The following is a 12,589-nucleotide window of genomic DNA, read 5'->3' on the forward strand; positions in this document are numbered from 1 at the left end:
TACCTGCCTGTCAGCCTTCCATCTGTGCACAAACTTATCTCGTGCCCTCATTGGTCATGTGCGCGTTCGTGTGTGTTGGAGGAGGGGCTCTGTAAGGAAGTGGCAGATTTCTTCCGGTTGCGTATTTTCAAATTCTAGCCACTCGAGCCGGTTTCTCCAAAATTACCTACCCCATTTTTAAAAGACAAAATACATGAATACAAGTTACAGTGAGATGTGAATAGTTCAATTTAAAACAGCAGCNAAAAACATGTCATCTGTGGAAGCCGTGGCGCTGTAAAAAGCACGACCAATCATCTGAGCCGGGCCGGCTAAATTAACTGGATGGCCTACCTGCCTGTCAGCCTTCCATCTGTGCACAAACTTATCTCGTGCCCTCATTGGTCATGTGCGCGTTCGTGTGTGTTGGAGGAGGGGCTCTGTAAGGAAGTGGCAGATTTCTTCCGGTTGCGTATTTTCAAATTCTAGCGCACTCAAGTTGGTTTCTCCAAAATTACCTACCCCACCTTTAAGTAATTAATTATTTTCTTAACTTTTCTTAAAGGTCCCATGTCATGCTTTTCTGGTTATTACCCGTCCCCTTGTGTTTTATGTAGCTTGTTATGCATGTAAACGGTCTGCAGAGTCACAAACCCTCAAAGTACACCCTGTAGCGAGTAAAACTCTAACACAGAAAAGACCTGTCTATGCTGCCCCAGAACGCCTCGTTGGAGATTTCTCTTTTTTCATTTTTTACTTCTTGGGTATAGTGACGTATTTCGGGTGTAGTTACGTCCGCGGAGCCGTTACGTTTGGACCAATCCGCGGAATTCGTCACACACACACACTCGGCGGGACGTTGCGAGGCGCGCTGCTGCGAGGAGCACTGTGAGCTGGGTCACTGGTCACTGTGAGCTGGGTCACTGGTGTGGGCTCGGCGAGACAGCACGGAACTCAGCCTGGGCACACACATAATTATGATCAGTAGAAATGGCCATGACATGGGACTTTTAAGGCTGAAATGATATGTGGACTTTCAATTTGTTCCCCAAATCTTGCACTAGAGCTGTGATAGGAATGTGTGTATAGAGTTGTCCAGAAATGAGTCCTAAACCCAGAAATAAGTTAACATTTTACCATTTCCCTCCCTCCCAAGTCAGGGTTTTTGTTGTTGAGTTTTTGGTTTGATTCCCGAAATAAGCTCTGTGGTTAACACAAGTTTACAAAAATGTTTATGTTTTGTACTACATCATAAATACGTCAGTTAATACCCCATACATGTCTGAATCTTTACGTGTCATAAAACAGCGGTTGCTAACAAGTGTCTAAATAAGACTACTTAATGTCATCATGCAGAACATAGCCACCTTAAGCTTAGCGGTGGCGACGTGAAGTAATGCGACCATGATGTAGTTTGTTTCTAGCGCTTAGCGCTTCAAATAATATACAAGTGGACATGTAAGTTTGCCACAAATCTTATTTTCTGCAATATTCCAAAGGAAAAATTCCTTTTGCTTTACTCCAGGATGCTAACCTCTGGTTTGGCATGGAAAAATACGTAATCATTGCAGCACTCTATTGTTTTAAGATGTATTACCTAAAAGTCACATGATCTAAAGTTGACACCTCAGTACGAGACAGGTAAAAAATGGAAACAGATTTGGCTGTTCAATGAAAAGTCACTTGTTGAATTTGGTCTTAACTACTTTCTACATTTGGTCTAAAGCTCAACAATCCATCTGTTATTCCACGGTTCGGTTCCTTTCTGGGAAAACCCCCCCTCCCTCTCTTTCCCCAGCGCAGGTTCCCGGTTCACATTCATCGCTGTCGGTGGGTTGGTGACACTATCAACTCGTCGAGCGGTGAATGACAACCGTGTCCATGCACGGCCACGTGTACTGAAGTGATGTCTTGTTTATCTGTGTAAGCGGTTTGCAGCTGCCCAGTTGAAGGGTTGTCATTTTGAATAAGAAATATTTTGTCAAAGAAATCAGCACATCAATAAAGACTTTGGAACAACATGTTGAACTTGTGGTCTATTTTGTTTTATTACGCAATAAAGAGTCATTTCTACCATAAATAGCATGTGAATGTGAAATCAAACAATTTAACACAGTGTTTAAGCAATAAATAATTAAAACTAAAATATTGGATCATATATCAAATCATTGGAAACATGTTTTCCCATCAATGCCTCAATGTTTGTGTGGAAAAAACGGTATTAAGGTAGAGGTCAGACTACTGAAGACCTGTCGAAAGAAAAAGAAGGATATTAGTATACTACTTTTTTGTCAATTGGGTCAATCTGTTAATTAATTGGTGTGTATTTATCCACTTACACTGACTGCCCTACATCTTCTTGTGTCTGCGACGAGAGGCCTTGTAAATCTCCATAAGCAGAGTGTCCTTGTTGTTCCTGATGTTAGCTTTCGCCGTCTCCAACACAAACTCAATCCTCTCCTGGTTTAAGGGAAGCTGGAAGGTGGAGAACTCCTTCATCTTTGCTTGGACTTCCTCCACATCTGGACCAGAACAAAATCATTTAGCACCAGGAACATATTTGACATCAGAGTTTTGTGTTGTGTCCTATGGTGCAACAAACCTTTACAGTTGTGTCTGTTGAAGAGCGGAATGTAAATAATGGTGGGTTCCTTCTCTTTTCCCTCGAACACATAGCAGTCCTCCGGCCAGTCTTTCGCCTCAAAGATCCTGTCGTCTATCTCTGGGAAAGGCTTCTTCATTGCCTTTGCGTAATCTCTGGCCTCACTCAGCGTCTGTGCAGAGAACAGCAAGTTTATAACGCATCCGCCAGACCGGGGCTCCATCAATATACAAAACACCAGCAAGCCCCCTGCCTCACCTCGAAGGTTTGACTAGACCCCGAATCAAGAGCGATGAGGAGGTCTGCATCTCTTTTTTCACCCAGGAAGGGGGGGAAAGGCATGTTCATCATCAAACCCCCGTCTATCAGCTGCAGATGCTCCTCTCCGCTGATGCATGACGGCACCTCAGCACCTTCCCAGCAACACACAGCACAATATAGCAACTGCTCGTTCTTGTTGATTGTTATGGCCATCTGTCTGGAAAATCGCAGTATTGTAAATGTGATTAATGTACAGGTTTTAGGCTTGGTGACAGAAGTTCACCTGGGTATTGGTAGAGGAAGTTTTCAGTTGTTCCCCATTCCCAGTTTCCAATTATAGGGAGGCCTTTTTGGATCATCCAAGAGACTGTGAAAACAGAGCACAACCAAATGAAGCGAGTTACTTTGAAATTAAAATATGTTGTTTGTCAATTGGCAGCAGCAAAACCAGCTGTAAAAACATCTTCCAATCAATGCAGAAGTTATGAAGAAACTTTAGGATTCAGTGGGCGTTGTGCTTGTTTTCATCTAATGACATAGGCCCTCTCATTGTAGCTCTGTCTTTGGTCTCAACAATCTCTTATGGAACATTTCTGTCTCTTTAGCTGCTCAATTATCCACCATGTTGGCTCTGTGTCTGTCTGTGGTTTGATGCTGAGCTAAAAGATTACTAAAAAGTATTGCTTGAATCAAGTTTTTGGATTAAAAGCTTTCTGTTAAACATTGCTATGTAAAATAAAACCCAATCCAATATTACAAAAATCAATAAATCAAAGAAATTATGATTGAGAATAAATCCTCCCTCTAGTTCAAGTATTTTCTGTGCCAGCAGTGGGACAGATGCTAAAAAAACAATTGCTTTGGTAAAAAGGTTGCAGAGCACAATCAATAGAATATTAGAACTGACCTTTCTCTTGGACTGGTCCTTCACTTAGACTATCGCTCCAGGTCTGTAACGGTTCCATCACTTTCTGACGCCCCTGCTCAAGGATCCCTTAAAAAATAAAAATTCATTGTTGATGTCATGATAGTTTTTGTATTTAAAGTTTTATTTTGAAATGTATTTTCTCTTTGTGTCTTGTCCAGTTTTACTTCCTGACTGGCTGATTGTGTCACCCCCCCTCTCCAGCTGTGTGTTGTCTCTGTGATCAGTCTTGTGTGTATTTTGGTCTGTCTTCCCTTGTGTTCTTTGTTAGATCGTCGTCTATGTTCCTGCCTGTTTCCCCAAGTTCCTGTCTGCATTTCTGCTCCTGTTCCTCGTGCCCTCTGGTTTCTACATGTTTAGTTTTCTCTTGTTTTTGATTTACCTGGTCTGGTCCCCCTCTTTTTATCAGATTTTTAATTGTATTACCAGCTTCCTGTGTTTTACTGCGTTTGGGTCCTATCGGTTACCAAATCCTTGACAGTTGAGCCATTTTGATGACCCCTAAACTGCTTATGTACATCTTCACAATCTTTGTTGTTTTTATTACCGTCCAGTGATTTCTTCATGTTTTCCATCTTAGACAGAGCAGTGGTAACCGAACCCAACAGACCTGAGCACACCCACACACACGGTAAGTTACTGTCATGAAAAATGGTTTTGTTAATTTGTTTGAATTTGAGTGAAAAACATTTTTTTTTTACCTTTCATCCAGTCAGGGAAATAGACTAGCATTTTCTCTTCATCTGCTATAGCGCTGGTCATTATACCTGCATGACAAAGCAGATATATAATGCACACACTGTAAAAAAAAAAGTATGCTGCAGTACCAGCTTCTAGCTTTTAGTTTGATATGCACAAAGGACTGGGTTTAAACAAGCCAGAGGCCACCATACCGTCAGATAGAGCTCATATATATTTATATGTGTGACTTTGTGCTGTAAGGGATTTTTTTCATCTTGTGAAGGAGCCAGGTTACCCCCGTTAATTCTAAGCTAAGCTAATCACCTGATACTGACTTTGGTATGCTGTAGGAAGAATAAATCACAAGTGATCAGATTTAACTGTAGGGTTATTATATTTTGATCGTACTTTCATAATGTTGGAGGCCTGCAATAATTATAAAAGATCTTGCAGAGTTTGATAAATCTTAAACGTATTCCCTAGAATAAGTCAAAGTCCAGAAACACTGGATCGTTCACTCCACAACAGCATTATCGTTACTGTGCTTTGTCGGGTAAAAGTGCATTTCTTTCAAATTGCCAAACCCGGGATTGGTAGAGCAGGCATTTAAAAACGTATTACATTTAAAAAATTGAGATTATGTTAAAGCAGTGGCTCAATCTGTAGGGACTTGCCCATGGGACCGAAGGGTCGCCGGATCGTGCCCCGAATCCCGATCGACCAAAAAAACTACGTAGTGGACTGATAGCTAGATAGGTGCCTGGGCCCTGCCGAGGTGCCCTAGAGCAAGGCACCGAACCCCCAACTGCTCCCCGGCGCCGGCTAGACCTTCTTCTTCTTCTTCTTCTTCTTCTTCTTCTTCTTCTTCTTCTTCTTCTATTTTACGGCATACTTGATGCTGATTGGTAAATTCCGTAGTCATTCTGTGGTCTGCTCTTTTTGCGGACCGCTGCAGGACACACTGATCAAGGGACTATGTGCGGTCATATCAATCCGCAGAATGAAGTCCGGTCAATTGAACGTCAACGGGGCCAAAAATAAATATTTGTTTCCCCCCGTCAGCAAACACAGTGGATTCTTTTTTTTAATATACTTTTTTATATTTCTGGATAGCAAGAACACTTTGGATTCAAGATGGCTTGACTTTCCCCAGTGAAGAAAAGGAAGCCAAAGAAAACAGACAGCAAGTAAACACTAATGCTGCGTTCACAGCGGACGCGATGCGATGTTTGGGGGCGGCGCGATTGCATGTAAAGTCAATGCAGAGACGCGTCAGATGCAAATTCAATCCGACGGCGCGGATGAAGCGGTGGACGCAATCACGCGATTGAGGCGATTGAACGGTGCCGCGTCAAACGCGAGAGTTCAATTTTTTCAACTCGAGCGTCAAATTCAGGTCAAGCGTTCTCGCGGAAGCCAATCAGCGGTGAGGATCTCAGCCTGCCGTCACTGACGTTCAACCAGAAAACATCAACACATTAGCCGTTAGCACAAACTCAGACCTCACAGCTCCTCATATCTGTTTAGAAACTGGACAAAAGTTAAACAAGTACAAACCACATACTTTCTGTGTCATGGCGAATACAGTCGCTGCTTTATTTATGTCTGTAGGCCGTCGTTGTGAGTGTGGACGGAGCATATTCAACATTAGCTTAGCCTGATCGATCCGATCTCCATTCAGAAAACAAGCATTTTAAAAGGTGTTTCTCCTGCCGTCTGTCTGCAGACTTGTCAAAGCATTAATTCATGGTTTTTACTAACCGGTATCAGTATGTTGTTACGTCGGCATCATTTAGAAACGTGTATTACAATTTAATCACCGTAAAATATGTTCATTTTGTTGTAGTTGTAGCTCCCGAGCCGGTGCGTCTTGTTTGAAGGATGAGAGTAAACACAGCTGGCAGCCGCGGTGAAACTTGAGCGTTTAGTCAGAGCAAAGCGAATATTCGCATCGCGTCCGGTGTGAACGCAGCATTACAGAGCCCTCTCCTCCAACACACACGAACGCGCACATGACCAATGAGGGCACGAGATAAGTTTGTGCACAGATGGAAGGCTGACAGGCAGGTAGGCCATCCAGTTATTTTAGGCCGGCTCAGATGATGACATTTTTTTATGGATTTTTTGTCAAAGCACTTCAGATATTCATTGCTATCGGGATTTTAAGAGCATTCCATGGAATATAACAATAAGCGTATCTCGAGCCGGTTTCTCAAACTTTCCTACCCCACCTTTAATTAAACCCGAATGACATATGTTGGTGACATTTTGGGGAAAGCTCTGTTTTTGGACAATGTTTAGCAAATGTTTTAAGAAAATGAACCCCCAATCATATTCAGTTTGCGATGATATTAAAAACAATCACCGATTAAGCATTTGGACACAATATAATGACTGAATAAGGCCAATAGGAGGGAGTATGTGGGAGAGATTTTAGCCTTTGCAGACCATTTACATGCACAAAACCTATACAACACTACAGGAGAGGGGAAACCCCAAACAGCAAAATAGGGCCTCTGTAAAAGGTTTGCAAAGTGTAAAAAAAAAGGCAAGAACTTCATTGTGTTCACATGACTCTACCTGTGCAAAACTACAGTATCTGCTAACGCCAGGCCACATTGCGTGTCAAACAAGCTTCACACGATGATATATATACACACACACACACACACACACACACACACACACACAGCAGCTGAGTGTTTCAATGGCTTCCTCCATTTCTCCCCAGATCCCAGGATCGGAGGAGGAGTAATTTATTCTTAAGGAGGTAAGGAGCGACTGCACAACAACAAATGTAATCCTCCCTACCCCATGCAGAGACAATCTGGCAACATGTTGGCTAACAGATGAAAGAATGAGGAATACCGGAGAAAAAAGAAAAACTTGCTGCAATCTGCCACCGTCTGGCATTAGCGTGCAAGAGACCACATCTCATTTTGAGCTAAAACGACCATTTCCTGCTCTTTAAATTATACAATATTAGAATGAATGCTCTCAACGACTATTGGATGGATTACTCTTTAACTTCCAACTGACATTCATGGTCCACAGAGGATGAATCATAGTGGGTTTTCTTCACCATTAGGTTGACAATAAACCACATATTTCTTTCTGTATACTATTTTTGACAAAACACCAATTCCCTGCTCTTACAAACAATACAATATATCCAATTGGTCTGTCCACAACTCCGGTCAAGACACAAATATCTCAAACTGCTTTTGGGTTGATTTCTCGCACAGATATTCGTGGTCCACAGAGGATGAATCAAAGTCACTTGTTCACATGTTGACGTCTGTGGTTTTGGGTAAAACGACTTAAGACGTGTTCATGGTGTTTGTTTCACATTCATTTTTCCCTTGGTCTTTTTGGTGCAGTTATCATTTCAAGATTTAACAACAAATACCTGAAACTAATAGGCTTACTGCCACGAGCGTACTTTTTTGTGCCAATAGTAAATATTGTAAGTATGCCAATAATACTAAACAATAAATGGACTTCATTTATATAGCGCACTCTTTTACGCCTCCTCAAAAAGCTTTGCAAACAAGTCAGCATTCACACAGAGGCAGGGGCACCATGCAATGTAGCTATGGGGAGCTAACACACACACACACACACACACACACACACACACACACACACACCCCCTTTGGTCATCGGGATCAACTTGGGGTTTAGTATCTTGCCAGAGAACATATCGACATGTTGACTTCAAGGGCTGCGATTGAACCGACAACCTTTCCATTTGAAGACGTTCTCACTACCGCTGACTAAAATCCTGATATGTTGTGGATATGCCCGTTGTGCATGGATAAAGAAGTGGAGCGGTACATGTATAAAAAGAATCAGCTTCATCAATAAAACATACAAGTAAAACATTTAAAGTCGGTAGGGGGTTAGACACGCACAACAAGAATGTACATTTCCTCCAAGTGTGCATTAATAGGGTAGTTTTTTTTATTGTTTCAATCAATGGCGTTATGTGGTGGTGAATGTAACGAATTCACATTAGCCTCAAACGACTCTTATGGGGCATTTTGCGCCAAATCCTATAATTACAAAATTAATGAAGGAGGGTCCTCGGGGCCAAACTGTGGCTTTATGAGTCTGCAGGTTAATTCATCAGCAGGTAGTTGGCATGAAGACGTTGATAAGCGGCTGAAATTCGAGGTGGTCCGGGGTTCACGCCACACACCAAGTCTTGCAAACACGAGGGGATCAACCGATTGCGAGGTGGGTGGGGGGCTTCTGAAGGTAAAGATTACATTTTCACACTGATTAAGGGATAAGAGGCTTTGGCGTAGCTCCAGGCACCATGGGAGAGAGTGGGTGCGTGTGTGTGTGTGTGCGCGCACTTCCTTGTTCACACCAGCATGACACTGAAGGCAATTATGGTTTTAAGCCAGCGGGTTGGAATCAATTATCACATGCCAACTTCCTCAAGCCCATCTGTCTGGGGTTTTCTCACCTAAGAATAAAAAATTCATTCATCTACTTCAATTATCTCCACTTAATCAAGTGATCTCATTACGAGGATTAAAAATGCATACATTTGTCGCTTCTGCTCTTAACTTTGTAATCACTGTCCAACACTTTTTGCTGCACCTGCTTCAGTGTCACGGCAGCTTATAACAGACAGACTCTGCTGGACATGTCTTGAATGGTTTATGACAACACCTGATTTGATTGATGCAGGGCACAATACAACCTTTAATGGAATGTTTCAAGCCCAATGTTGCAAAAATCAAGACCCAACACAACCTAGTTTCAGATTTGGGTCAAAGTTAGCTCTTGTTGTAAACCTGACAATTAAAAAGCGAGACTTTTAAATGTGTGAAGAGTAGACTTACGGTGCTACGTTCGATTGGCTGAAGTAATGCAATCCCTTGCCTTCTCTAACACGGCATATATACACGTTTGTAAAAGTCATGCACAAAATATAAATGCAGGCACTTTTAAAATGGCCCATAAATAAATCTATTTTCCAACACGTCATTCTTCGATTTGTTTCCATCAAATTTGCATTTCTCAAAGATTTTCAAGGGCCTGTGAAAAACCATCAGGGATACTGATAGCAGTCTTAAACATCACCAATATCCCTGCAGGTGATGATAACATGTCGAACGTCTGACCGAGTTACTCACTCAAGCTGTTAGTTGAAACTCAAGACTGATTAATAACTGAGAGCGCACTCATCATTCATCCCTTCTGCACTCAAACAAATTCTTGAAAGGCTTTTAACTTGATTTATTACTGTGATACAATTAACTATTTATCGTGTAAATTGGAATGATCCACATCTGTGCTCCCGGGTGTATCTGTGTGTTTTCTTCCTGTGTACATGACAGAAGCTTCTGCTCATCACCAAATGCCCCTCGCGGGATTAATAAAGTTGTTGATTGCTAGATGTGAAGTAGTGACACACTGACACTTGGTCTTAGCTGTGTTCCAGAAAACCTTTATCTGATACAGTCATATTAAAGTGGCCCCTATTATGTTTACTAGACCTTGAGTAGAGATTAGGTTTAAGGTGTCTAACATTTTGGCCATCAACATTTTTTTAAGTGACACAAGGAGGTGGAGTTTGGTACAAGAGGACAGAAAGGTTACCTTGAGATTTCCTTTTCCTACAATGTACGTTTTAGTGCATTTAAATGGTCTGCAATGGTTAAAATCCATCTCTAATAGAGATGGATTTTAACCATTGCAGACCATTTAAATGCACTAAAACGTACATTGTAGGAAAAGGAAATCTCAAGGTAACCTTTCTGTCCTCTTGTACCANCTGGGCGGGTTGCAAACCAAGCCCCGTAAAAGTTTTGTGAAACCGCCATTGTATTTGCTGGCATTAGCATTGTTAGCATTAGCCCCGGCAGAGAAATTAACACCAACGGAGAGAGGCCAACTTATGGCAACACAAAAGAAAACATGGGAGCGGTGGAGATGAGGAGGTGTCGGCGTTCTGGTGATTTACTCGAAGGCTTCAGTAGAAGCTGCTGGGAGTCCCAGCAGCTTCTACTGAAGCCAGTCCCTAACTCCGGGGACTTCGGCTGGCAGTATACTCCGTGAAGTTGTTTGCGTCCTGCCAGTAAAGCCAAAGCAGAAGAAGAAGTGATGTCAGCGGCTTCATTTGCGTAATCTTCCCGCCGGGAACTTATTCCGGTGTGAACGCCATCGGCTCTTTAGTTCATCAGAACTATAGAGTTCTCATGAACTAAGTACTTGGTGTGAAAGCACCTATGTATGTAAAGAAAAGCCAAAATACCAGGATAGTAAGATGTATGCATGCTTTTCTGGCTTATCAGGGGATATATTAGCCAGTGGTGCAATGTTATGACAAATTAGTGTCCCACTTGTATGCAACACTTAAGATGGATGGATTGCAAATGTCCAATAATGCAAACAAACTACACAAATACCAACCTCTTTCAAGCCGAGCTAAATCTCAGATGACCCTGATTGCATTTCTCAGATTTTAGGCAACAAGATACTTGAGGCTGTTGCTCTGCCTTTAGCCCAGGTTTCAATTGTCCTGCTGTAGGATCATCTAACACCACTAGAGGTCATCATATCTGAGGTTAACATGAAACCTTCTTCATATGTATGAAGGGGAAATCAACACATCTACAATAGGAAGACTTTTTCAGAGAGGGGTGTTTTGTTTTTTTCAAAATCTTTGTGATACATTTTTTTCCAATGGGATGTTTTATAAAACCTTACTGCAACATTAAAACTGTATTTTAAGATTTAAATGATTATGACAAAGTATGAATTGTTAAGGACTTTGTGCCCGACGTTTTGAACCCTGCGAGTTCCAGTTTGGCCCAAGGTCACATATCAAGATATCAAAACTGCCACATTGTTGTTTTTAATGACTATATCATGTATTTTACATTCTCCAATAATGTTGGCTGTAGATGCGTAAGTAATTGGCATTGCATCCTCCAGTACCCTTTCAACACACTTGTATAATTATGTAGCTTGATTTAGTTCCATTCACTCTACGGTAGTTAATGTTTCTTTTTTTTGCAGGTTTCAGGCTCAGGACCTGGAGGTCCAGCTGAGTGACGAGCTGGCCGGCTCCCTGCGACAACTCAAGGTACTTCGCTGGTTGTGTTTAATGTTCACGAGCTTATCCAGTGTCAACCTGTCAGTGAGGACACGAGTCTTTTATCTGTAATGAGTTTTGCTTCATTTACTCGGTGTATTGTCTTCTAAGCTTGATCCTGTTCTCTAATACTGCCACGACCCACTTTCCCCCGGGCGTCATTACAGTTTCATTTGATCTAATTGCCGGTGGAAAATTCCCTGCTTCCCCCTCTTATCTCCTGCCCTTATGGCTCTGAGTAAAACTCAAAGCAGCCTTTGTGATGTGAACGGGATTTTATAATTTGTGTGGGAATTGTGCAGAGTGATATTTTGTCTCACATGGATGTCTCTGGGCTTTCCCCCCCCCTGTAATGCTGGTACTCTGCAGCCAGAGGGCAGCGTCCTCAAGGATCGCTTCAAGAGCATGCAGAAGAGGAACCTGATCGAACCCAGAGAAAGAGCCAAGTAAGGACCTCTTGCGTAACGTCTCCTCAAAGCCTCTCAGTGGTTTACAGATTAAAACGGTGTCTGTTTATTAATGTTTCTACTCTACCCTCCCCCCATCTCTTAGGTTCAAGAGGAGACTCAAAGTGAAGTATCAGGAGAAGAGGGCTTTTAGAGAGATCACTTAAATGCCGACCCTCAAACCACAGGAGCTGAACTCAAGAGGCTGGGCAGCGTTTTAAAGCCACAAAGACATCCTAATGGAACGGTGTACATACGACTGAATGAGGGGCCCGTTTGACCCTTTCAGACAATTTCAACTGCTAACAATTTAATATGGAAAATCAATGATACGTGAAAAAAAAATATGAAAGTGTTGATTGTAAGTGTAGTGCATTTGCTCTACTGGTTTCATGTTTTAATATATCTTTTCACACATAATGTTTCAGTGTGTTATTTAAAGGATCTCTGTGACATGTCCATGCTTTAATGTTCAGAAACCTCTATACTGCTTGTGCTGCAGCACCTCTTTTCACCCTCTCTCTGAAACCAGAGCCCAGTCTGCTCTGATTGGTTAGCTGGCTGGCTCTGCTGCGATTGGT

The 12,589-nt window shown here is 42.1% G+C and overlaps 2 protein-coding genes across 2 annotated transcripts in view; both read right to left on the reverse strand.

The window, feature by feature from the left end:
• Positions 1 to 12,589, reverse strand: part of nop53 (NOP53 ribosome biogenesis factor) — a 22,016-nt gene that overhangs the window by 1,777 nt on the left and 7,650 nt on the right. Inside the window, exon 5 of the mRNA XM_010777770.1 lies at positions 9,048 to 9,053. Coding sequence (XP_010776072.1) covers positions 9,048 to 9,053 — 6 coding nt within the window. The remainder of the gene's footprint in view (positions 1 to 9,047; positions 9,054 to 12,589) is intronic.
• On the reverse strand, positions 1,834 to 4,373 carry LOC104951134 (cytosolic phospholipase A2 gamma-like). Its single transcript, XM_010777767.1, has 7 exons — positions 4,315 to 4,373; positions 3,750 to 3,836; positions 3,126 to 3,209; positions 2,840 to 2,994; positions 2,582 to 2,753; positions 2,319 to 2,501; positions 1,834 to 2,228 (listed from the first exon to the last, which is right to left on the reverse strand). The coding sequence occupies exons 1-6, from the start codon at positions 4,340 to 4,342 to the stop codon at positions 2,329 to 2,331; spliced, it is 699 nt and encodes a 232-aa protein (XP_010776069.1). The 5' UTR covers positions 4,343 to 4,373; the 3' UTR covers positions 1,834 to 2,228; positions 2,319 to 2,328.

Source organism: Notothenia coriiceps, unplaced genomic scaffold (assembly GCF_000735185.1).
Source record: "Notothenia coriiceps isolate Sejong01 unplaced genomic scaffold, NC01 NC01_scaffold00018615, whole genome shotgun sequence".
In the NCBI taxonomy this organism is placed as follows: domain Eukaryota; kingdom Metazoa; phylum Chordata; class Actinopteri; order Perciformes; family Nototheniidae; genus Notothenia; species Notothenia coriiceps.